General features: G+C 46.8%; 1 protein-coding gene across 1 annotated transcript; it reads right to left on the bottom strand.

Annotated features, from left to right (window-relative positions):
• Positions 1 to 166: 166 nt before the first annotated feature.
• Positions 167 to 21273, bottom strand: XKRX (XK related X-linked). The gene is made up of 3 exons (XM_070952026.1): positions 20900 to 21273; positions 8310 to 8569; positions 167 to 3586 (listed from the first exon to the last, which is right to left on the bottom strand). The coding sequence occupies exons 1-3, from the start codon at positions 21271 to 21273 to the stop codon at positions 2841 to 2843; spliced, it is 1380 nt and encodes a 459-aa protein (XP_070808127.1). The 3' UTR covers positions 167 to 2840.
• Positions 21274 to 22028: the final 755 nt, after the last annotated feature.

Below are 22028 nucleotides of genomic sequence, written 5' to 3'. Positions count from 1 at the left end.
GTTGAGTTGCCTGATCATCAGAGGTATTTAAAAGAAAAAAAGCCTCTGCCGATCAGGCAACTCAGCTGGGATCGTCAGAGCCTTTTGAAAGCATTGTTTTATAACCTCCTCGCCGAAGAGGTTGTAGAAAAAATGGTTTTAAAAGTTAAAAAAAAAAATTGGCCATGCCCACCCAGTCACATTACCCCCCCAAGCCATGCCCACAGAACCGGTACTAACAAATTTTAGATTTCACCACTGGTCTAACTTTTACATATTAGCGGTTGATGGTAAAAGTCACAATGTATAATATCGGAGGGGGGGGCTTGGAAAAGGCTGACCTGAAAATCACTATACAAGTGAGAATATACAAAGTGCTCTGGAGAGGCCATCTTGATGTAGCACCGAAGGACAGTTGAATTATACTGTGTTGCCCCTATTCTTGGTCTTAGCATCAATTGTGTATCTTCCTCTAGTTATTATGGGATTCAGGGCTTTGGAACTGGTTTTTTTCCCAACGTCAACCAACATTAGGGGGGGTCAGAGGCTGATAGCCATACAGCAGTGCATTATGGGTAGTTATGAGGGCAGTTGCTATTGTCCAATTAGAGTTTGTTTCTATTGTCTTTTGCCTCACCTTCATCCTCCTCTTCTGTGTTTTGTTTTGTTTTCCTGAATTATTACTGCTGAAGTAATAATTGTTCACCCTGCTCCTTGAGGCAGAAATAATCCTGAAGAGGAAGGATGGTCGCAGATCAAACTTTCCACACAAGGGCATCAAAACCCCACATAAAAGTGGTCCTTTAACTCAGTCTGGTGTCTCTGTTAGCTCTGGGGGGGGGGGGTCTCCAAACTTGGCAAGTCTTTTTAAGACTTTTCTAAAAAAAGTTTTTTATTAGTAATTCCAAATCAAACTTAATCCAGAGGAATGTGGGAAAGTAGCGGGTCTAAAAATAAATAAGGAAAAAACAAAAATGACTGAAACAAAAATATGACTGAAGAGAAAAAAAAAAGAATTAGAGGGAAAGATAAACATTCAGACTACGAAAAAACTTAGATATTTAGGAATTCAATTGACTGCAAGATGCATTACACTCAAAGAAGATAATGGTGATAAATTAACGGCACAAATTAGGTCTGATTTGGAAAAATGGGGAAAATTACAGCTATCTTTAATGGGCAGGATAGCCACCATTAAGATGAATGTCCTACCAAAAATGTTGTTTCTATTCCAGGGCATACCAATTCGGCTCAAAAAAGATTTTTTTTTTTTACTAATTTGGATAGACCTATTTCAAAATTCATCTGGCAAGGGGGAAAAAAACCGAGAATTAGATTAAAGTTTATTATAAGAGAAAGAGGGGGATTCGGTTTGCCAGATTGGGGAAAATGTTATCAGGCAGCAGCTTTGGCATGGATAAGTGAGTGGCTGCATCTCAAAAATACAAGACTACTGGCATTAGAAGGCCACGATTTACAGACAGGATGGCATGCTATTTTATGGGTCTTTTTAAGACTTGTGGACTTCAACTCCCAGAATTCCTCAGCCGGCCATGCTGTTGAAGAATTTTGGGAGTTGAAGTCCCCAGGTCTTAACGTTACCAAGTTTGGACACCCTTGTATTAGCTCAATAGAAGAGAGGTACAAGGAGAAATCAGTTCATACAAGGAAATTGTTTGGGGGCCTCAAGTATGCAACTCGACACGTCAACCCATATTCCTCACAAGGATTTCGATTGAAGACTCACCTACTGGATGAGCTTGTATTCAGAAACATCTGTGCACTACATACAGTGGGAAGTGTTTTGGGAGGCCAAGAAGCTTGGCTAAATTGGATTGGTAGACCTGAGCACTTCAACATAATGGATTTTTTAAAGTATATCTTTGCATGGGGTCCAGCCAAGTGATGGGAAATGCTTACCTCCCCAGGCAACAGCCCAAACTATGATGAGCTGATCACCTCCTAAAACCAGAACTTGAATGCGGAATGGTCCAGTTTCCCATCACAAGCTCAACATGTTCAACCTCAGCCCTTTCTCCCTTGAAGAATGCCCCTAATGTAGTAGTCGGCCACTAGTGTGGTCCTTCCAGGGCAGTTGGGAAGGCCAACCTGCTGCGGCACCCCTGAAGATCTGGAGGCAAGAAATCCAAAGCTCATCCTCCATCCACGGGGCTCCTTAGGAGACTCGTCATCCTGAGCTTTCAGCCTGAGCACGGATCTCCTGACCATAAATGGAACTGTAGGAACCCAAACAAATTCTGAGACCGAGTTGCTATCAACTGCAACATCTTTTCCAGCACTTCAAATTATAAAATAATAATAATAATAAAGTCTTCACAAATTTTCAAATAAATAAAAGGAATGGCTGGGGAAGTCACTCTGAAGTTTTACCCAACTGTGCAGGATCCCACAGATCTGAGACAGTCTCCATTGGCCACTCTTCTGCACTTCTTCTTACAATAGTTCTGAGCCAGGTGAGTGTCCTTCAGTTCCATTTCTGGAAATGAACACAGCCAAGGCAGTTGGTGTCCAACTGGTGTCCAACTGCTGGCACCTAGAAGAGGTCATCCTTCGTTGATGGTTTGCCCCATCAACTAGAGTTCCTCTTTCATACTATGTGTCAAGTCTTCTACTGCTGAATGCCCTAGTCCTGCACCAACAACACTAGGCTACAGCCCATTATCATAAGTCCAGCTGATGCTCCAGAAGCTATCACCACCACGATCGCCTGCATCCCTGCTTATAAATTATAGCATAGCACCGTGAAATTAAGGCTTATCCTGGTGGGGTAAACAGGTACCACTCCTGAATCTTGAAACCGGATGGGGTTGATCATCATCCCATCAGCAGGGTGTCGATTGTCATACTACGCTGTGCCTCACACCGAGTTCACGAGGTGGTTCCAAATCAACCGAGACGGCAACATCTTCCTTCTGGCAACAGACGCAGTGCAAGAAGTCCGTGACGTTGTGCGTGAAAAGGCGGCGGCAGGGATGCAGGTACTGCATGAAAGAAAGCATGAAGACAATGGCCAGGCAGTAGGCCACAAGCAGCTGCAGCACAAGCATGGGAGTGCAGACGTACTCGTAGAACTCCGTCTTGAAGAAGTACCAAACCAGGAGCAGCAGGCTGTTCTCCAATCCACGGAACACATAGAATAAAGCTAAACAGCCCCAGTTTTGGGACCTGACAATCAAGTCTCGCCTGGACAACCTGAGCTGGACAGCCGACCAACAGAAGACATTGATGCCACCGTAGAGCAGAGTGATGCAGATCAGGACAGTCAAAGTTCCCACCCGGCTGAAGTTTTTCTCCACGTTCTCGGGCAACTTGGCCCCGCTTCTCCAAAACTCAACCCACGGTAAGAAAAAGAAGATCAAGAAGTTGGCCGCCCCAACGGCCAAGCCGTAATATTTGAAGACGGTCCCAAAGAGGACCAAGATGGTGATGCGGGTTGAGATCTCCAAACCCCTCCACAAGATGATGCAGATGAAAGCCAGTGGGTGGAGGTGGATCTTGTAGTCATCGTACTTGATCTGGATGGCCAGGGTGTTGCAGACCAAAGCACCATACGTGACGGAGAGTAAGCACATGCTCATCAGGACAGCTAGCAGGGAAGCAAAAATGAAAAGTGAGCAATGAAGAGCAAACCATGATCAACTTGTAAGCTGGGAATCACTGCCGTTGTTAAATTACTACGGGTAGTCCTCAAGTTACAGCCACAATTGAGCCCAAAATTGAAAATCTATGGAGCCAACTAAAGAAACTTGTTAGTCAGAAGCGACCCAGCAATAAAACCCAGTTAATAGAAGCAATCGTTCAATCTTGGTTTTCACATTATAACGGCTGCAGAACCGAAAGACATGGTTCACTCCATGGGAAGACATTGTAAGGCCGTCATTCATGTAAAGGTTACCCAACTAAGTATTAACTGACATGGTGATCATTTTTGTATATCTCGTTTTTTCTACGTGTTTCACTTTTCTTCTTTATACTGTAACTGCTACTCTAATAGCAAATCCTTCATCAAAGTGATTGCATTACATTCTTGATTAAATTATCTCTCCATTGATATATAATTTTATGGTACTACTCCCCAAAAAAGTGGTGTCATTAGCTAGTTTTAGAAAATACACTTTTCCCAAAAGTGATCACCCTAGAAAAAAATGAGATACACAAAAATGATCACCGTGACAGTTAATCCTTCATTGGGTAACCTTTAGCATGAATTACAGCCTTACAACAACGTCTTCCCATGGAGTCTTTTAGTTCTGCAGCTGTTATTATAATGTGAAACCAAGATTGAAGGATTGCTTCTATTAATTGGGTTTTATTGCTGGGTCGCTTCTGACTAACAAGTTTCTTTAGTCGGCTCCATAGATTTTCAATTGGGTTAAGAAGATCTGGGCTATTCCCAGGCCATCCCAGCAGTGGAATAGGATTACCTTGAAACTCCAAAAAAAAAAAAAAAAAAGTGGTGTTATTAGCCATCAAAACTCAAAAATACACCTTTCCCAAAAAGGTTTCCACAATTTTAGCCACTACTGTATATTGAAAGTTACAAGGAGTTAGAGAAGAGACGGTGTGCTGAGCTAAGCTAAAAGAAACCAGTGAGACTGGTTAGTCAAGCAGAAGAATGGCCTAGTTAAAATCCAAAATACCCTTTCATCTTAATCTAAGCAGAGTTTTGTAGGAGCGGATTCCGTAGACTATTTTCTGTACGAAGATGGAATTTTGTGGATTTCGGGTCGAGTTCATTTCCTTGACTGGAACGTAGCCATGAACCAGCTTGGAGAGTTTGGATATGAAAGCCTGAGAGATTTTTAACTTGTGTTTCCTTCATCCAATTCTCGGTTGGGTTAAATCGGCGTAGGAGGAGTTAGAGCAAGGGTGCTATTCAGCAGGTTCTGTCAGGTTCTGGAGAACTGGTAGCGGAGATTTTGAGTAGTTCGGAGAATCGGCAAATACCACCTTTGGCTGGCCCCTGAGTGGGGTGGGAATGGAGATTTTGCAGTATCCTTCCCCCAGGAGTGGGGAGGGAATGGGGATTTTGCAATATCCTTCCCCCTGGAGTGGGGAGGGAATGGAGATTTTGCAGTATCCTTCCCCTGCCACGCCCACCAAGCCATGCCCACAGAACTGGTAGGGAAAAATCTTGAATTTCACCCCTGCGCCAATTTTCAAGAAAGCATCCATCCATTCATCCATTCATCCATTCAGGAGGAAAGGAAGGGAAATTCCTGGGATTAAACTTGACATCATGCCACATCTGGAAAAGATCAGGATGAGGTGGGCTGTTCAAAGCACTGACTCACACTGGATCAGTTGGATGGGTGTGCTACCTGTGTGCAGGTTTCCAAGGTGACATCCCTCTCGGAAAGCAGATGGCAAAATGCCTTCATGCTTGGCAATTAAAATACCTGCAGTTGATTTTATAAATACTAATTATTGGAACCACACCCCTGGGAATTGCACAGAAGCTTCTATTAAACCAGGAGCACAAAAAAATCATACCTACTGAATTTATACACCTAGCCCATGTTCCAGAGACTCGATTGTCAGAATTCGCCAACCAGATGTTTTTCTGAGCCTTTTAGGCAGTCTTTTATTTTCCAGCCATGGGGCGCTGCAGTTTTTCTAACCTTTAAAAACACGGGCTCTGCCTTCTGGTCTTAAAAAGGATTGTAGAATCCTCTGGAAGAGTCTAGATTGAGCCAGTGGTGAAATCCAAATTTTTTTACTACCAGTTCTGTGGGTGTGGCTTGGTGGGCGTGGTGTGGCTTGGTGGGTGTGGCAGGGGAAGGATACTGCAAAATCTCCATTCCCTCCCCACTCCAGAGGAAGGATTCTGCAAAAACCCCATTCCCTCCCCACTCCTGGGGGAAGGATATTGCAAAATCTCCATTCCCATCCCACTCTGGAACCAGCTAGATGTGATATTTGCCGGTTCTCCGAACTACTCAAAATTTCTGCTACCGGTTCTCAAGAACCTGTCAGAACCTGTTGGATTTCACTCCTGGATTGATCCCTTGAGATCTTGGCAACCGAGCCGAGGCTCTGGCTGAAAGTCTCTTTTGCTAGTCTTTAAAAGCTCGCTGGCAAACGACGATAAAAGAACTTTTTTTTTGCCAAAGGAATGACGCAGATGCTCGGTTTAATGGGTAAATTGTTACAACCCAGATGGCAAAATTTGCGGGGCCGCGCTTTTGGGTTTTTGGAAACTGGTTAAGGTGGAAATGGCAAGGCCATATCAGGGGGCTGAGTGACAGCAGGAAATCGGGGGTCATTTTTTTATTAAGGCGGATGTGGTGGCTCAGTGGCTAAGACACTGAGCTTGTCGATCGAAAGGTCGGCAGTTCAGCGGTTCGAATCTCTAGTGCCGCGTAACGGGGTGAGCTCCTGTTACTTGTCCCAGCTTCTGCCAACCTAGCAGTTCGAAAGCACATAAAAAATGAAAGTAGAAAAATAGGAACCACCTTTGGTAGGAAGGTAACAGCATTCCGTGCGCCTTTGGCATTGAGTCATGCCAGCCACATGACCACAGAGATGTTTTCGGACAGCGCTGGCTCTTCGGCTTTGAAATGGAGATGAGCACCACCCCCAGAATCAGGAATGAGTAGCGCATATGTGTGAGGTAAACCTTTACCTTTACCTTTACATTTGTATTAAGAATAGAATTTTAGTGAATATTATCACAGCCAGGACGGTACAACAGCCATATTGGATTGGCAGATGGGAGACCTTCAGATGGCTGTGTGCATCCAAGAAGTTGAACGTTTCCCCTCTCTGCAGTAGGCCGAACAGTTTGCACACACACATTATTGTGGTGTTGCTGGACAACAATTTCACATCATCTCGGAGTTCAGATGTGCTGGTAGAGAATTTGGCATCTTCTCAGATCTGATAGGCTATCCTTGCAATAGGAAATAAACCAGGGATGAAATGCTCCCAGTTCGGACCGGATTGCCTGATCCGGTAGCGATGGAGGCAGGTGGTTCGGAGAGCCGGTAGCAAAAATCCCTGCACCCATCCCACCCCCATGCTCAGCTGAGCCGCGCGATCATCAGAGGCTGGTTTTTTTACTTTTAAAAGCATTATTTGACCGAAAAGGTTGTAGAAAAAATGCTTTTAAAAGTAAAAAAAAAAAAGCCTCTGATGATCACGCAGCTCAACTGGGCATGGGGAGGGGGGGTGCAGGAATTTTTGCTACCGGCTCTCCAAACCACCTGCCTCCATCGCTACCGGATCACGTGATCCGGTCCGAACTGGGAGCATTTCATCCCTGGTTTACTTCCTATTGCAAGGATAGCCTATCAGATCTGAGAAGATGCCAAATTCTCTACCAGCACATCTGAACTCTGAGATGTACATGTATATGTGTGTGTGTGTGTGTGTGTGTGTGTGTGTATACATACATACATACACATATATATATACATACATACACACACACACACACACACACACACACACACACACACACACACACACATATATATATATATATATATATATATATATATATATATATATATATATATATATATATATATATATTATTGGTATAAAATGGTTTCTCGTGAATGCGACTGCTTGAAGGCTTCTGGATTGGAGCTGAAAGGTGAAAGGGATGCAGTATGCTCCCTCCCACATGCTGGGGTAGACTAGGTGTCTCGATAGAAAAACACTTAATATACTGTATATATGTATATGTGTGTGTGTGTGTGTGTGTGTGTGTGTGTGTGTTTGTAGATTTTCACGGATAGAGGTATGCAAGTTTTGGTGTATTTGAGTCTTTTCCCATGTAAGATTGAGAGTATCTTGGCAATGTTTCAACAAGATCCCACTCGTCATCTTCAGGCTGGTGCCTTCGGCTTCGTGCCTGTGTGAGCAAAGCATGATCGGAGCTGCTGTCTCTCTATAAATACTGGTGGGGAGGTGTGGGGTGCTGGCTTTGTTGCTGTGAACGGGTTGGTTGCCTGTGTTGTTACATCTTGATTAGTTGATGGAGTTGATGTTTGCAGATTAGTTGGCTGTTTCGTAACATCCTGTATGGGTGAGGTCCTTGATGTGTGCCCATTAGTCTTTTGTGTTATAAAACAGCCGACCTCGTCGAAATACACCAAAACTAACTTGCATGTGTGTGTGTGTGTGTGTGTGTGTGTGTGTGTGTGTGTGTGTGTGTGTGTATAAACCGATCTGCTTCCCAACTTCTTTTAGCTCTCATCGGGAGAGCAAATAAATTTTCTAGTTAAAATGAAATCTCCCTTACCCACGATCCCTTTCGTTTCCTTTCCCCTCCCCATCCTTTGGCCCTGTTATGTCCTTACCTCTGCTGGGAGGGATGTACTGCTCTATTACAGTGACATAAAGCTGTAGGGTGAGCTGTGGGGTGGAGCCCAGGAAGGCCTGAATGACCGCCATGCGCTTGAAAGCATTACGGTGAGTGACCAGCCGGCGGACCAGGTGGCCCACTTCCTGCTCGATCTCGATCTCGCAGTCGCTGTGAAGATGCTTCTTACGGGTGATGGTGACGTAAGGCTCCTCCTCCCGGCCTTGGCGGTAGAACATCACTATGGACTCCAAACATCTGCAGAAGAGAGAGAAAGGTGGGGAAATATTCAGTGGCACAGTGGTTAGAGTGCAGTACTGCAGGCTACTTCTGCTGCCTGCCGGCTGCCTGCAATTTGGCAGTTCAAATCTCATCAGGCTCATGGTTGACTCAGCCTTCCGAGGTGGGTAATATGAGGACCCAAATTGTTGGGGGCAATAGGTTGACTCTGTAAAACCGCTTAGAGAGGGCTGTGAAGCACTGTAAAACGGTATATAAGTCTAAATGCTATGGCTATTTTCCTTCCTTCCTTCCCTCCTCCCTTCCCCTCCCTTCCCCATCAATCCATCCATCCATCCCAGCTCAAGGTTGACTCAGACTTCCATCCTTACGAGGTGGGTAAAAATGAAGACCCAGATTGTTGGAGGCAAGATGCTGACTCTGTAAACTGCTTAGAGAGGGCTCTAAAACACTGTGAAGCGGTATATAAATCTAAGTGCTATTGTTATTGTTATTGCTACTCCATAATCCATCCTTGTTGGCAGAGAGAGGGAGGAAGCAGATAGATTTGCAAATCAGCATTGTAAAAACATTCAGCTTTCTGGGCACTAATCAATACTTTTTAAAATATATATATATATATTATTAATTTTCTATTAATTACATTTCTTAGTGCTTAATAAACATCATGTTGTTTAATTTGCTACTGTTGACCTCACCCCATTCCTAAGAGGTCTGTAAGGGGCCTGCATAAACGCACCAGCGGTGAAATATAAAATTTGTTACTACCTGTTCTGTGGGTGTGGCGGGGGTGGTGGTGTAATGTGAGTGGGTGGGCGTGGCCAACTTTTTTTTTTTTAACTTTTAAAAGCATTTTTTTACCACCTTAACAGGTTGTAGAAAGAATACTTTTAAAAGCCTCTGACGATCCCAGCTGAGCCACACAATCTTCAGAGGCTTTTTTTTTTTTTTTACTTTTAAAAGCATTTTTTCGGCCGAAGAGGTTGTAGAAAAAATGCTTTTAAAAGTAAAAAAAAAAAAAAGCCTCTGATGATTGCACGGCTCAGCTGGGCATGGGCGGGGGGGGGGGGGGCAGGGATTTTTGCTACCGGTTCTCTGAACCACCCACTGCTATTGCTACCGGATCAGGCGATCCGGTCTGAACCGGGAGCATTTCACCTCTGCTAGAATCCTCTTTTCTTTCATTTCCTCCTGCAGAAGCAGACCGAAACAGGATTCCCTGGGCCTTAAGACATTCCACTTTCTACAGCAGCTGGGCTCAAGATTTTCCCACAGTCCCAAAGACACCCGCCCACATTCAGCTCCCCGGGGCTAAGTGTGAGACTGCAGAGCACACGCCTTCCACCAGCAGCCTGAGATGAGTGGCAAGACTGTGCTTTCCCCCTGATTGACTCACACACGGACCTTGAAATTCCTGGGAGAGATTTTGCAAACCTCGTAAATAGTTTCCTATGAGCTGTGAGACAGCTAGGTTTGTTAGAAAGGCAGAGCGCAGAGTTGGCCAACGTCCAAATGAAACCATGAGGCCACGTCTTGGGAACTGACTCAAAGGCACGTCCATGACATAATCCAGAAGGAAAAGTCTTGGGGCACCTTAAGGAGCTGCAAATCCAGCAGGTTCTGACAGGTTCTGGAGAACCGGTAGCGGAAATTTTGAGTAGTTTGGAGAACCGGCAAATACCACCTCTGGCTGGCCCCAGAGTGGCATGGGAATGGAGATTTTGCAGCATCCTTCCCCCAGGAGTGGGGAGGGAATGGGGATTTTGCAGTATCCTTCCCCTGCCATGCCCAAGCCACACCCACCAAGCCACAGCACACCCACCAAGCCACGCCCACAGAACCGGTAGTAAAAAAATTTGGATTTCACCACTGCTGCAAACGTATTAAGCTTTTTGCTTCAGCAGGTCAAGTATAACTTCATTGTGATGCATCTGAAGAAGGAAGCCAGGTTTAGGCAGCAATAAATTGCTTTGTCTTTGAGAAGCCATGAGACAAGTTGTTTGTTTTGGATAGAAAAGGCTAAAGCAATTACCCACTCGGGGAAAAAAATATTTCTTGAAAGATTCGTGTTAATCTACCTCGAAAAATAAATTCCGTGCAATCTTAAAAATGAAGTTCCTAAGCCATGGTGGCTTAATTGCGATAAATCACAATTGGCTCGCCTTGCACAGTGTTAGATTGGCATGCTAACATCATAAATCGTGGTTTGGAATCCACAGGAACGGGCTCACAGGGAAGACGAGTATTTTTCATATGGCTTAAAACACTGAACTGTTTTTTAAGTTAGTCTATTTTTTTCATACAGAGAATGAAGATAAGTTCCTCTTTCTGTGCTAAGATTGCTCTGTTTCTTTCCTCTTCCTTTTCCTCCTTCTCCCTGAAGCGTATTTCCTTTCCCTCTAAAAGGGATCTCTCCAGGGGTGGGCTTCAAAAATTTTAACAAGGGGTTCTCTGCCCGGTTGCTGGATGGGTGTGGCCATGGTGGGCGTGGCCTAGTCAGCCTCCTGCACCACGGCGGGAGGGGGGTGTTTTTGCCCTCCCGGAGGCTTTCCTTGAGCCTCCGGGAGGGCGAAAACAGCCTCCCCAGGCTCCAGAGGCCCTCTGGAGGCTGGAAACCTGAACTTCCGGTAGTCCCGTTTTTCACCCTCCCTGAGCCTCGGCGCACACCCTGCACTTACCTGCATCCAAAACAGGCCACGTGAGAACTCCTGGGAGGGGAGGGGTGGGCTGGGCCAGCCAGGAGTGGGATTTGGGGGTTCTCCGAACTGCACAGAATCTTAGCTAGAGGTTCTCCCGAACCCCTGCGAACCCCCAGCAGCCCACCCCGGATGTCTCCCTGCAATACCTTTTCCCTCAAAATCTACTTTCCAGAAAAGGCAATATTTTAAATTTCTAAACAGAAAGAGCAGGAGTGTCTCAAATCTTTCTAAAACTCTACCACTGAATTCTAGATGTGTGAGGACTATCTGTAAGACCCATACTTTATGAAAGAGCTGTTGTGGTCCCCCAGCAGCCTGCAGAGCTGGCAGCAGAGTCCGACAGTGAGGAGGCTGGGAAGGACCATGGGCCAGTCCTGGAGTCTGGGGAAGGCTTGGATGAGGGCTCTGCATCGGAGGCAGAGAAAGGGCCATCTGGGAGGTATGTGCTGCCTCCGGAGCCTCCAGAGTCGGATCTCAGCGAGGCAGAGGAACAGGGGAAGCCTGTTCCCAGTGCGCACATGCGCAGAGCTGCCAGAAGGCAAGAACAGCTAAAACAAAAGGGACAACTCGGGAGTATGGCTTGGAGATGATTGGCCCCTCCCATAAGACTTAAAAGAGGAGCAAAGGCATGTGGGCCTTTGCAGGAAGCAACGTTTGTTCATTCGGTTCAGCTTAAAGCCTGAAGCTCTGTTTGATTCTGGACTCTGTGTGGCTTTATCAATTAGGTCTTTGGCAGCGTGTCAAAGGTGGGTAATTATCCCGAAGGACTCTTTACAACTAATTGGGACTCCTCTGTGAATGAACAGAATTCATAGCTGTTGCAATAAAAGAGGTTTTTGGGACTACTCGTGTGTTTTAATGACTCAGGAAGCCTAGGTCAGAATAAGAGTTTAGCCTATTTCCAGGGCGAGCATTACCCCCCAAATTATCTTTTTAGGTTGTTTTACCTACTACTACTACTACTATTATCAACATAATAATTTTAAATTGGGGTATTTTAAATTTCTGGGGTTTTAAATTGAGCCGAATTTATTTAATAATTTTAAATTTTTAATTGATGTTTGACTTGTGTTTTTAAATAGGCTGAGTCCTTCGGGAGAAGAGCGGTATAGAAATAAAATTATACTTATACTTACTAGGATGAACTACCTTTGAAGGCTTTCACAAAAACCTTCTCATCGGCTTGGAAGGAAAGGGAGGTGCGGCAATGCAAATAGCCAGCCTAGAAAAGGGTTCTTTGTTGACCTCCGGATGCTGAAAATAGAACTTTAGACAAGCTGGCTCTGTTCTCATTGATGAAGGAAGGCCGGTGGAGCTAAAACCGAAGGGTGGAACAGGGTGCAGAAGAGTGCTAAAGAAAGAACGAAGGAGGGGGTGGATAGTTGGACCTCGTCTCGTCTCCTGGCTCCAATCGGAGGGATGCTGGTTTGCTGGCTGACGCATCGTATGCTACGAGCCAACAAATGGTGAGAGGGTGGGAAAATCCCACTGTTGTATTTTCTGAAGGAGCCTGCAGAAGAAGCAACCATCCTATGCAGGAGACTAAGATATTTGGGTACCCTACCAAAGCTGTCACCACGATGTAAAAACAGATGTTGAGATTCTAGAAAGAATGCAGAGAAGAACAACGAAGAGGAGTAGGGGATTGGAGGCTAAAATATATAAAGAATGGTTGCTGGAACTGGGTGTGTCAAGTTTAATGAGAAGAAGGACTAGGGGAGACATGATAGCAGTCTTCCAATATCTCAGGGGCTGCCCCAAAGAAGAAGGAGTCAAACTATTCTCCAGAGCACCTGAAGGCAGGACAAGAAGCAATGGGTGGAAACTAATCAAGGAGAGAACCAACCTAGAACTAAGGAGAAATTTCCTGACAGTTAGAACAATTGGAACAACTTGCCTCCAGAGGTTGTGAATGCTCCAACACTGGAAGTTTTTAAGAAGATGTTGGATAACCATTTGTCTGAAGTGGTGTAGGGTTTCCTGCCCAAGCAGGGGGCTGGACTAGAAGACCTCCAAGATCCCTTCCAGCTCATTCATTCTATTCTATTCTATTAAACCATTTTTCTAGGTTGATAGGAACGGCTGGACTCTATGCCCAGCACTAAGGCTTGGATGGTTAGTTCATTTCATACAAACACAGCTCAAATCTTTCCATGGTGCTCTCAATCTGTTCTGAACTTCAAATTTTTGTGCTGGCTAGGGATTAAGGAATGTGGTGGCTCAGTGGCTAAGATGCTGAGCTTGTCGATCAAAAGGTTGGCAGTTCAGCGGTTCGAATCCCTAGTGTCGCGTAACGGGGTGAGCTTCCGTTACTAGTCCCAGCTTCTGCCAACCTAGCAATTCGAAAGCACATAAAAAACGCAAGTAGGAAAATAGGGACCGCCTTTGGTGGGAAGGTAAGAGCGTTCCATGCGCCTTTGGTGTTGAGTCATGCCAACCACATGACCACGGAGGCGTCTTCAGACAGCGCTGGCTCTTCGGCTTTGAAACGGAGATGAGCACCGGCCCCTAGAGTCGGGAACGACTAGCACATATGTGCGAGGGGAACCTTTACCTTTACCTAGGGATTATGGGAGCTGAAGTCCAACCCAGCTAGAAGGTATCCCATTGGGGGAATTCACAGGGTTCAGCCATCCCGTTTCCAGCATTGAAATGTCTCTGCAAACTAGGATAGGAAAACAGGGAGATCTAATTGTTTTAGGTTGGGTGGTCTTTGGGTCAAGGGCTGCAAGCCACATTTCCCAAACAAGCCAGAGTAGAGCAGGCAGATGGGAGAAGCCGGAACAAAACCTTGGACTCAGTTCAAGTTTCAAAAAAAATACAGCAACTCTTATTATTCCCCATAATTTTAACCATTTCCTTTCCCCGTCTCAGATATAAAACTATTTTTTAATAGCAAAGTTGGAAGCTGGGAGGGATGCATGCAAAGTTTTTCAGGAAACTCCTCCATTTAAGGAAAAACGTTTCTTCATATGGAGTCCTATAATGGACATATCCATGCTGTTTTTCTTGGCAATAATAAGGAGAGGCTTTGCTTTGCCTTTTGTGGATTTGATTTGTTGTGATTTCATTTCAAACTGCCCAGTCTAGCTCGAAGCTCCTGGAATTTCCTATCCCGGCTAAACCTGATGCAATTGGCTGCGGGGCTGTTGTCTACCGAGACTTCTGTGATTGGGAAAGAGTTTGCTTAGTGATAAATAGTTGAAATAGTTTGGTCTAATAATGGATCGCTAGCAGCTAGCCTTGAGCTTTGTAAAAAGCTAAATTCCTTCCTTTCATCTATCTTGAACCTACCAAGTGGAGACGTTCCTTCTTGCGTACATCTTGAGTCTGCAACCCATCAAATACAGTGGCCTAAATCGCAACTTCCAGAATTAGAACAGAGAGCCAAAGCACGTGGGATTCAAAAAATTTAGCAACCGGTTCTCTGCCCAGTTGCTGGGTGGGCGTGGTCATGGTGGGCGTGGCCTACTCGGCCTCTTGCCCCACAGCAATGTTTTCGGGGTGTTTTCACCCTCCATAAGGTCCGGAGGCTTTATTCGAGCTTCCAGGAGGGCGAAAACGGCCTCCCCCATGTTGTGACCCAGGCCCGAGTAGTTAGTATTGAATGCAAACCGTTTGAAAACAGACAGACTTTATTAGAAGAGCTGAGAATTAACTCATTCTCAGTGTAGTCCAAACTAAATGAAAGCAAATTCTTCAAAACACCATTCCTCAGTTTATCACCGACCTTGGGATAATTAGGCAAACTGCCAAAGGCTTTTCTTGGCAAAAGTTCAGAAGCAGAAGACGCCGACAAGAAATGAATACAGTGAAACAAGAAGCAATTCTCTCAACGTTGTTTTCCGGCAAAGAGGCCTTTTGGTCTTTTAAGCCAATCATCTCTTGGCCCTACTCCCGAGTCGTCCTCTCTGTTTCATCTGCTCCTGCCTTCTGGAAGCTCTTCTCATACGTGCACCAGGTCTGCCTCTCTACTGTCAGCCTCTGGAGGCTCCGAAGTCCACACATCACTCCCCGATGGCCCTGGCCCTATCTCTGCCTCCGACGCAGAGCCCTCATCTGGACCTTCCCCAGCCTCCAGGACTGGCCCATGTTCTTCCTCAGCCTCATCACTGTCTACTCCACTGCCAGCTCCGCAGGCTGCTGGCGGACCACAACACCCCGGATTCTGGAGGCCCTCCAGAGGCCAGAAACGGACCCGTTTTCAGACTTCCGGAACTTCCGGGACACCCATTTTTCACCCTCCCAGAGCCTCCATGTGGGCCCTGCACTTACCTGGCATCAAAACAGGCCATGTGGAGACTCCTGGAAGGGGCAGGGAGGGGTGGGCGGGTCCAGCCAGTCCTTGCAACTACCAGTTTGGTGAACCAGATGTAAAATTAGTATCCGGTTCGCCTAAACCAGTCCGAACCGGATAAATCCAACCCCTTTCTTTGCCCCACCCAGTAGTTTCCTACAGGCCATGCCCCTAGACAATCAGATCTGCCCACTTTCTATTCAGCGGATCTCCAAATGGCTATGTAACATAAAATCAATGTAGGGGCCTCACAATAGGGTTGCCTCTTTAAAAAAGTCTTAAGGAACAGATTGGGGTAGAAAACTGTGACTCCTAACAGCTGAAAAATGGAGCTCAATTTTTTTAAAAAAAAAAGCAATTTAGAGATGACCGTGGTCCAAGAAGCAACTTGGAGAAGATACTCCAGAGGTTGAAGCAAGTGTGAGGAAAAAAACTCAGGATAACACCCGCCTTGAATTTGTTTACTATAAAATGAGACAGAAAGAAGCTTGGGCAGAATTTCCAGATTCTCATTTTATGCCCTACTGTATTATTATTCCTGGAATCCCTATGGCACCTGGCCTGGTCTGGTCTGGTTTACTACCGGTTCTGTGGGCATGGCTTGGTGGGCGTGGCAGAGGAAGGATATTGCAAAATCTCCATTCCCTCCCCACTCCTGAGGGAAGGATATTGCAAAATCTCCATTCCCACCCCACTCCTGGGGAAAGGATATTGCAAAATCCCCATTCCCTCCCCACTCCTGGGGAAAGGATATTGCAAAATCCCCATTCCCTCCCCACTCCTGGGGAAAGAATGTTGCAAAATCCCCATTCTCTCCCCACTCGTGGGGGAAGGATATTGCAAAATCTCCATTCCCATCCCACTCTGGGGCCAGCCAGAGGTGGTATTTGCCGGTTCTCCAAACTACTCAAAATTTCTGCTACTGGTTCTCCCAACTGCTCAAAATTTCCGCTACCGGTTCTCCTGTCAGAACCTGGATGGTTCTGCTGAGAGGTGCTTGAACTTTGCATATTCTCTCTGGTCATCTGGGAAAACCAAATGCCAAAAGGAGAAATTACTTTGCGTAAGGTGAAATTATTCAGGGATGTGGTAGCTCAGTGGCTAAGATGCTGAGCTTGTCAATCGAAAGGTTGGCAGTTCAGCAGTTTGAATCCCTAGTGCTGCGTAACGGGGTGAGCTCCCGTTACTTGTCCCAGCTTCTGCCAACCTAGCAGTTAGAAAGCACTTAAAAAATGCAAGTAGAAAAATAGGGACCACCTTTGGTGGGAAGGTAACAGCGTTCCGTGTGCCTTTGGTGTTGAGTCATGCCGGCCACATGATCATGGAGACGTCTTTGGACAGCGCTGGCTCTTCGGCTTTGAAACGGAGATGAGCACTGCCCCCTAGAGTCGGGAACGACTAGCACATATATGCGAGGGGAACCTTTACCTTCACCATAGTGTTTTATAGCATTCTCTGGGCAGTTATGAGGACCCAGACCCAATCTAGGTCCTCATTTTACCTCAGAAAGATGGAAGGCTGAGTCAACCTTGAGCCGGTCAGGATCAAACTCCAGGATGTGGGTAGAGTTTGCCTGCAATTCTGTATTCTAACATTGCACCACAAGGAGATTTAACTGGGTTCCTTGGTAGCTGAGCAGGGTAAACATGGTGTGGAAACTGGACCACAGGAAGAAGAAAAGGAGAAGTGTGGGGAAGAGTTCATTGAGACTGGCAGGAGCCCCGATTCTCTCAAAATAACACCTCAAGGGTCATGATGTCACCAGGGCAATGTTGTAATTTTGTTTTTGTCAACCTAGATTTCAAGTCCAGCCTGTTCATATTGTCAGAGGAAAAATGGAGTCAACAAGCAACCTCTCACCCTCATTTAAAAAAAAAAAAAAGGAACGTAAATTGACAGGGGAAATATTTCACATCACCAAGAAAAGAGGAACTTAGAAACACCCATCTAAAAGGGGGACAATTCGTCCAAAAGGACGAATTGAAGAGAAACAGCCGCCCCAAAAAATAATAATTTGGTGAACAGGTGGAACTTAAATCAGCTCACACCTCCAACAGGGAGTTTTGACACTTTCATTTTGTTTTGATTTAGCATCCATTTTCTTGTGAACTATTTGGTCACTAATATATAGAAGCCGGGTCAATAATTTGCAAATAGATTTAGTCATTTAAATTTTTTTTAGAGAGGGCCTGTTTTGCATTGGGTGGGAACGAATGTCACAATAATGCATTAATCAGTATTCAACCAGGGAGGATAAATGTGTATAAATGTTGTCCTTTTTTCAATGCACCTTTTTCTTTTTTTAAATGCTTCGATGTTTTTTGTGTATTTGTGGGGTTTGTCTCTTTTTATTTTGGATTTTTGGGGAGTTTTGGGGGTGGTTTTTTTTTGTTTTTTGTTTTGCATTTTAACTTTGTCTTGAATAAAATAAAAAATACATGCAAAAAAGAATCTTACACCTCTCCAGCACAGTGCCATAGTTTTTAGTTCCTAGATTAGATATGGCAGTGATGGCTAACTTTTTTGCCGTCGCGTGCCAAAAGCGGGGGGGGAGGTGGCCCACGTGTGTGCCCCACACCCATAATTCAATGCACCCTGCCTCTGCACGCCCCCCCCCCGCCCGCTTTTAGCATGTGATGGCACAGTGGTCCCAGTAGACCCATTTTTCAAACTCCCCACGCTCCAGAGGCTTTCTAGGAAACTGGGGAGGGCAAAAACAGCCTTCCCCACTCCTCTGGAGGCCGGAAACAGCCCATTTCCCAACTTCCAGTGGGACCAAAAGGCTCAAAAATCAGCTGTCCAGTGCAGACATGCGCAGTCGAGTTGAGCTATGGCAATCACGAGCCCACTGATATAGCTCCGTGTGCCACCTGTGGCACCCGTGCCAGAGGTTCGCCCTCACGGAGATAGGGTCTCCTCCTTAGTGGGTTGGACTAGAAGACCTCCAAGGTCCCTTCCAACTCTGTTATTCTGTTTCCTGGAGCTCTCAAATCTTCCAGACATGGCCCTCACCCTCGATGCTAGTTAGCTCAGCAAAGACATTCTACGCGCCTTCCTAACTTCGGACATACAGTCTCTTCGGCCCTCGCAGCTCCCAAGGGCATTTGAGCATGCTAAACATTCTGGGAAGATCACATTTCCTCCTGCTAAAAAGGGCAGAAGCTCAACCTTCCATTCTGATCAACATTCCTCCATGGAGAACATTGGCTTCCAAATTGGACCTGCCTCTTGGCTTCTAGCACGCTCAGAGCAAATAAAAAAAAAAAAAAATCAAGGACAAATAGCCAGAACCACACTTAGCAAAATGAGCATGGCGAGTGAGAGGGGGCGAGGAAGACACAACAGCTAATCTGGAAACTAATTTTTAAAGCAAGCATAGTCTGATACTTTGTATGACTGAATTTCTCAACTTTGGCAACTTTAAGATGACGAGAGTTCCAATGGAAGGGAGCATTTGTAGCTCAGGTTTGAACGGTGGGGTTCTTGCTGCTCTCTCTGAGCTTGTTTTCTTGCAGACGTTTTATTACCAAACTAGGTAACATCATCAGGGCTAGTAGGGAGTGGGGGGGGGTTGCTCTCATTTTATATTCTATAATGGCATTTTATATTTTAATTGTGGCATTTTATACATTAAAGATAAAGGTTCCCCTCGCACATATGTGCTAGTCGTCCCTGACTCTTAGAGGGCGGTGCTCATCTCTGTTTCAAAGCCGAAGAGCCAGCGCTGTCCAAAGGTGTCTCCGTGGTCGTGTGGCCGACATGACTCAACGCCAAAGGCGCGCAGAGCACTGTTACCTTCCCACACCAAAGGTGGTCCCTATTTTTCTACTTGCATTTTTTACGTGCTTTCGAACTGCTAGGTTGGCAGAAGCTGGGACAAGTCACGGGAGCTCACCCCGTTACGCGGCACTAGGGATTCGAACCGCTGAACTGCCAACCTTTCGATTGACAAGCTCAGCGTCTTAGCCACTGAACCACCGCATCCCTTTTATACATTGATATACATCAAATGAGAGGAAACCTCACTCCCTATGAGAATATTAATTCATTAGGAATACAACACTGCAAGAAAACAATCTGGCTCAGAGAGCACCAAGGATCCTAACTGTCTGAAGTTCCACTCAACTCCCATGGCTGCCTGGGGAATTCTGGGCGTTGAAAGCCACGTATCTTGGTTTTGAGGAGGTTGAGATTTAGGAACTCAGACTGCAGGATGACTTCAGTCCTCCTCACATTCAAATCAACATTTTCCAAACTGAGCTGCCATTTTCACCCCACCCATTGCTCGTCTTAAGAAGCACAAAGCAGAACATTGTACACCATTCAATTTTGGCCCGTCCTGGTTGGTATGGAGATGGGGTCCTTGGTTTAAGCATCCAGCTAGCCACTTATGAGAGACCGAACCCCGGTTTCAATATTCGGAGCCCTGTGAGACTCTGACCCATGATGGTTTATCCCACAAACCATGTTTAAATGAACGACGGTTGAGTGCAATAATGCAAGAGCCCCCACCTTGCAATCATGTCTGGCAGCTGCAATGCCTAAACATCTGGGCCAACCCATAAAAGTTCCTTTTGACAGCCACAAACCCTCCTTAGCAAAAGACAACCTAACAACCAACCATCATTTCCCTAATTTCTCTCAAGCTGCAAGCTTTCCAAGATACCTGGAGACAACTTGAAGCCGAATGTGGATTCTGGGTATGGTAGTCCCTGCCCAGCTGGGGTAAAACAGACTTCCTTAAACTCCACTTGTGGATTCTGGGCATGGTAGTCCCTGCAGAGCTAGGGGAAGACAGGCCTAATTGAACCCCACTTGTGGATTCTGGGCATGGTAGTCCCTGCACAGCTGGAGGACGACAAACCACCTTGAACCCCACTTGTGGATTCTGGGCATGGTAGTCCCTGCACAGCTGGGAGAAGAGAGTCCGAATTGAGCTCGGTTTGTGGATTCTGGGCATGGTAGTCCCTGCACAGCTGGGGGAAGACAGACTTCCTTGAACCCCATTTGTGGATTCTGGGCATGATAGTCCCTGCACAGCTGGGGGAAGACAGGCCTAATTGAACTTGGTTTGTGGATTCTGGGCATGGTAGTCCCTGCACAGCTGGGGGAAGACAGACTTCCTTGAACCCCGTTTGTGGATTCTGGGCATGGTAGTCCCTGCACAGCTGGAGGAAGACAGACTCCTTGAACCCCACTTGTGGAGTCTGGGCGTGGTAGTCCCTGCACAGCTGGGGTAAGGCAGACCTCCTTGAATCCCTCTTGAGGTTCTGCTGCTGGAGCCAAGTTGAGGAGCCAAGTTTTGGGATGGGGAGGGGAGGGGAGGGAAAGGAAGAGCTGTCCCTAACTCACCTGATGAGGGGTCCCAGGAGCACCAGGTGCATGAAAAGGATGAAGGGCTTGTCGCTGGTCAAGTCCCGGTTGACGAAGATGAGGGTCAGCTGGACCATGACGGAAGAGATGAGCATCAAGAGCAGAGTCAGGACCATCCAGAACTGATCGTTGGAGCGGCTGTAGGAGACGGTCATCACGCAGGCCGAGGCCAGCTCCCCGCAATACAGGAGGGTGGTGAAGATGATGCCCAGCGGCGGGTTGGTCCTAGTCACCGCCTGGGAGGCCACCCTGCGCAAAAGCTTGCGGGGACGGTTCAGGGTCCTTCCACCAAAGACGTGGTCGGAGCATTCTTCCACCGAAGAGTCCGCCAACGCCATCCTCCCACGGCCCATTCCTCCGGCAGATGCTCCAGCCCCCAAATCCCCCTACCCAAAACAACAACACCCCTGCAAAGGAGCCTCTGGCTGGAACTGGGACCCCCCCCCCTCCTCTTCTAGACCCAATGTCTCTTCTGTCTTGCCAATGCAACTGTAGCTGTCCTTCCCCCCCCCCCCGCCCCCTTCAGCCACTTTTCAAAGGGGAATCCAGACAGCTGATTGGGAAACCGCCGACCTGCCCAACGAAGCGCCCTAACAAACCGGAGGCGCCGGCAAGCAGGAGCTTTCCAAATGCGCCCATTTCACAGAAGGACGAAGAGGAAGACTGAGTCCGCGGTTAAATCCCGAGCGCTGGGCGCGCCCGGCTAGAGCTGCTCAACCAGGCTGCAAAAGCCAGACGAGCCCAGCCCCACCGGGGCCGGTTCTGGGTGGGGAAATCCACGGGAGCCGCCTTCTCGCAAGCCCGCACGTGGGAAACCCGCCCCCACCCGCTTCTCGCGTCTTCAGAACCGAGACCCGGAGCCCGCGGGCTCCTCCTTGCAGACCCTCGCGGGGTGGGGGGGACCCGCAGCCGCTGCTGCTTGCGAGCGGAGCCCGGACGGCCGCGCACTCCTCCGTCCGTCCGCCCGCCCCGTTCTGTTGATCCGGAGCCGGGAAAACAGGTGTGTCTGCTCCGGCTCTGGGAGGCTGGCCCCGGGTCCTAGCGCACGCCTTGCTTTTTGGAGCTCCAGCGCCTCCCTGCTTCCAGTGGCGGGGAGTCCCTCGGTCCC

The sequence above is a fragment of the Pituophis catenifer genome, unplaced genomic scaffold (genome assembly GCF_029215685.1).
Source record: "Pituophis catenifer annectens isolate HBS135680 unplaced genomic scaffold, rPitCat1.0.hap2 SCAF_11, whole genome shotgun sequence".
NCBI lineage: Eukaryota > Metazoa > Chordata > Lepidosauria > Squamata > Colubridae > Pituophis > Pituophis catenifer.
Note: the sequence above shows the minus strand (reverse complement) of the source record. Positions and strands in the feature narration are given on the sequence as shown.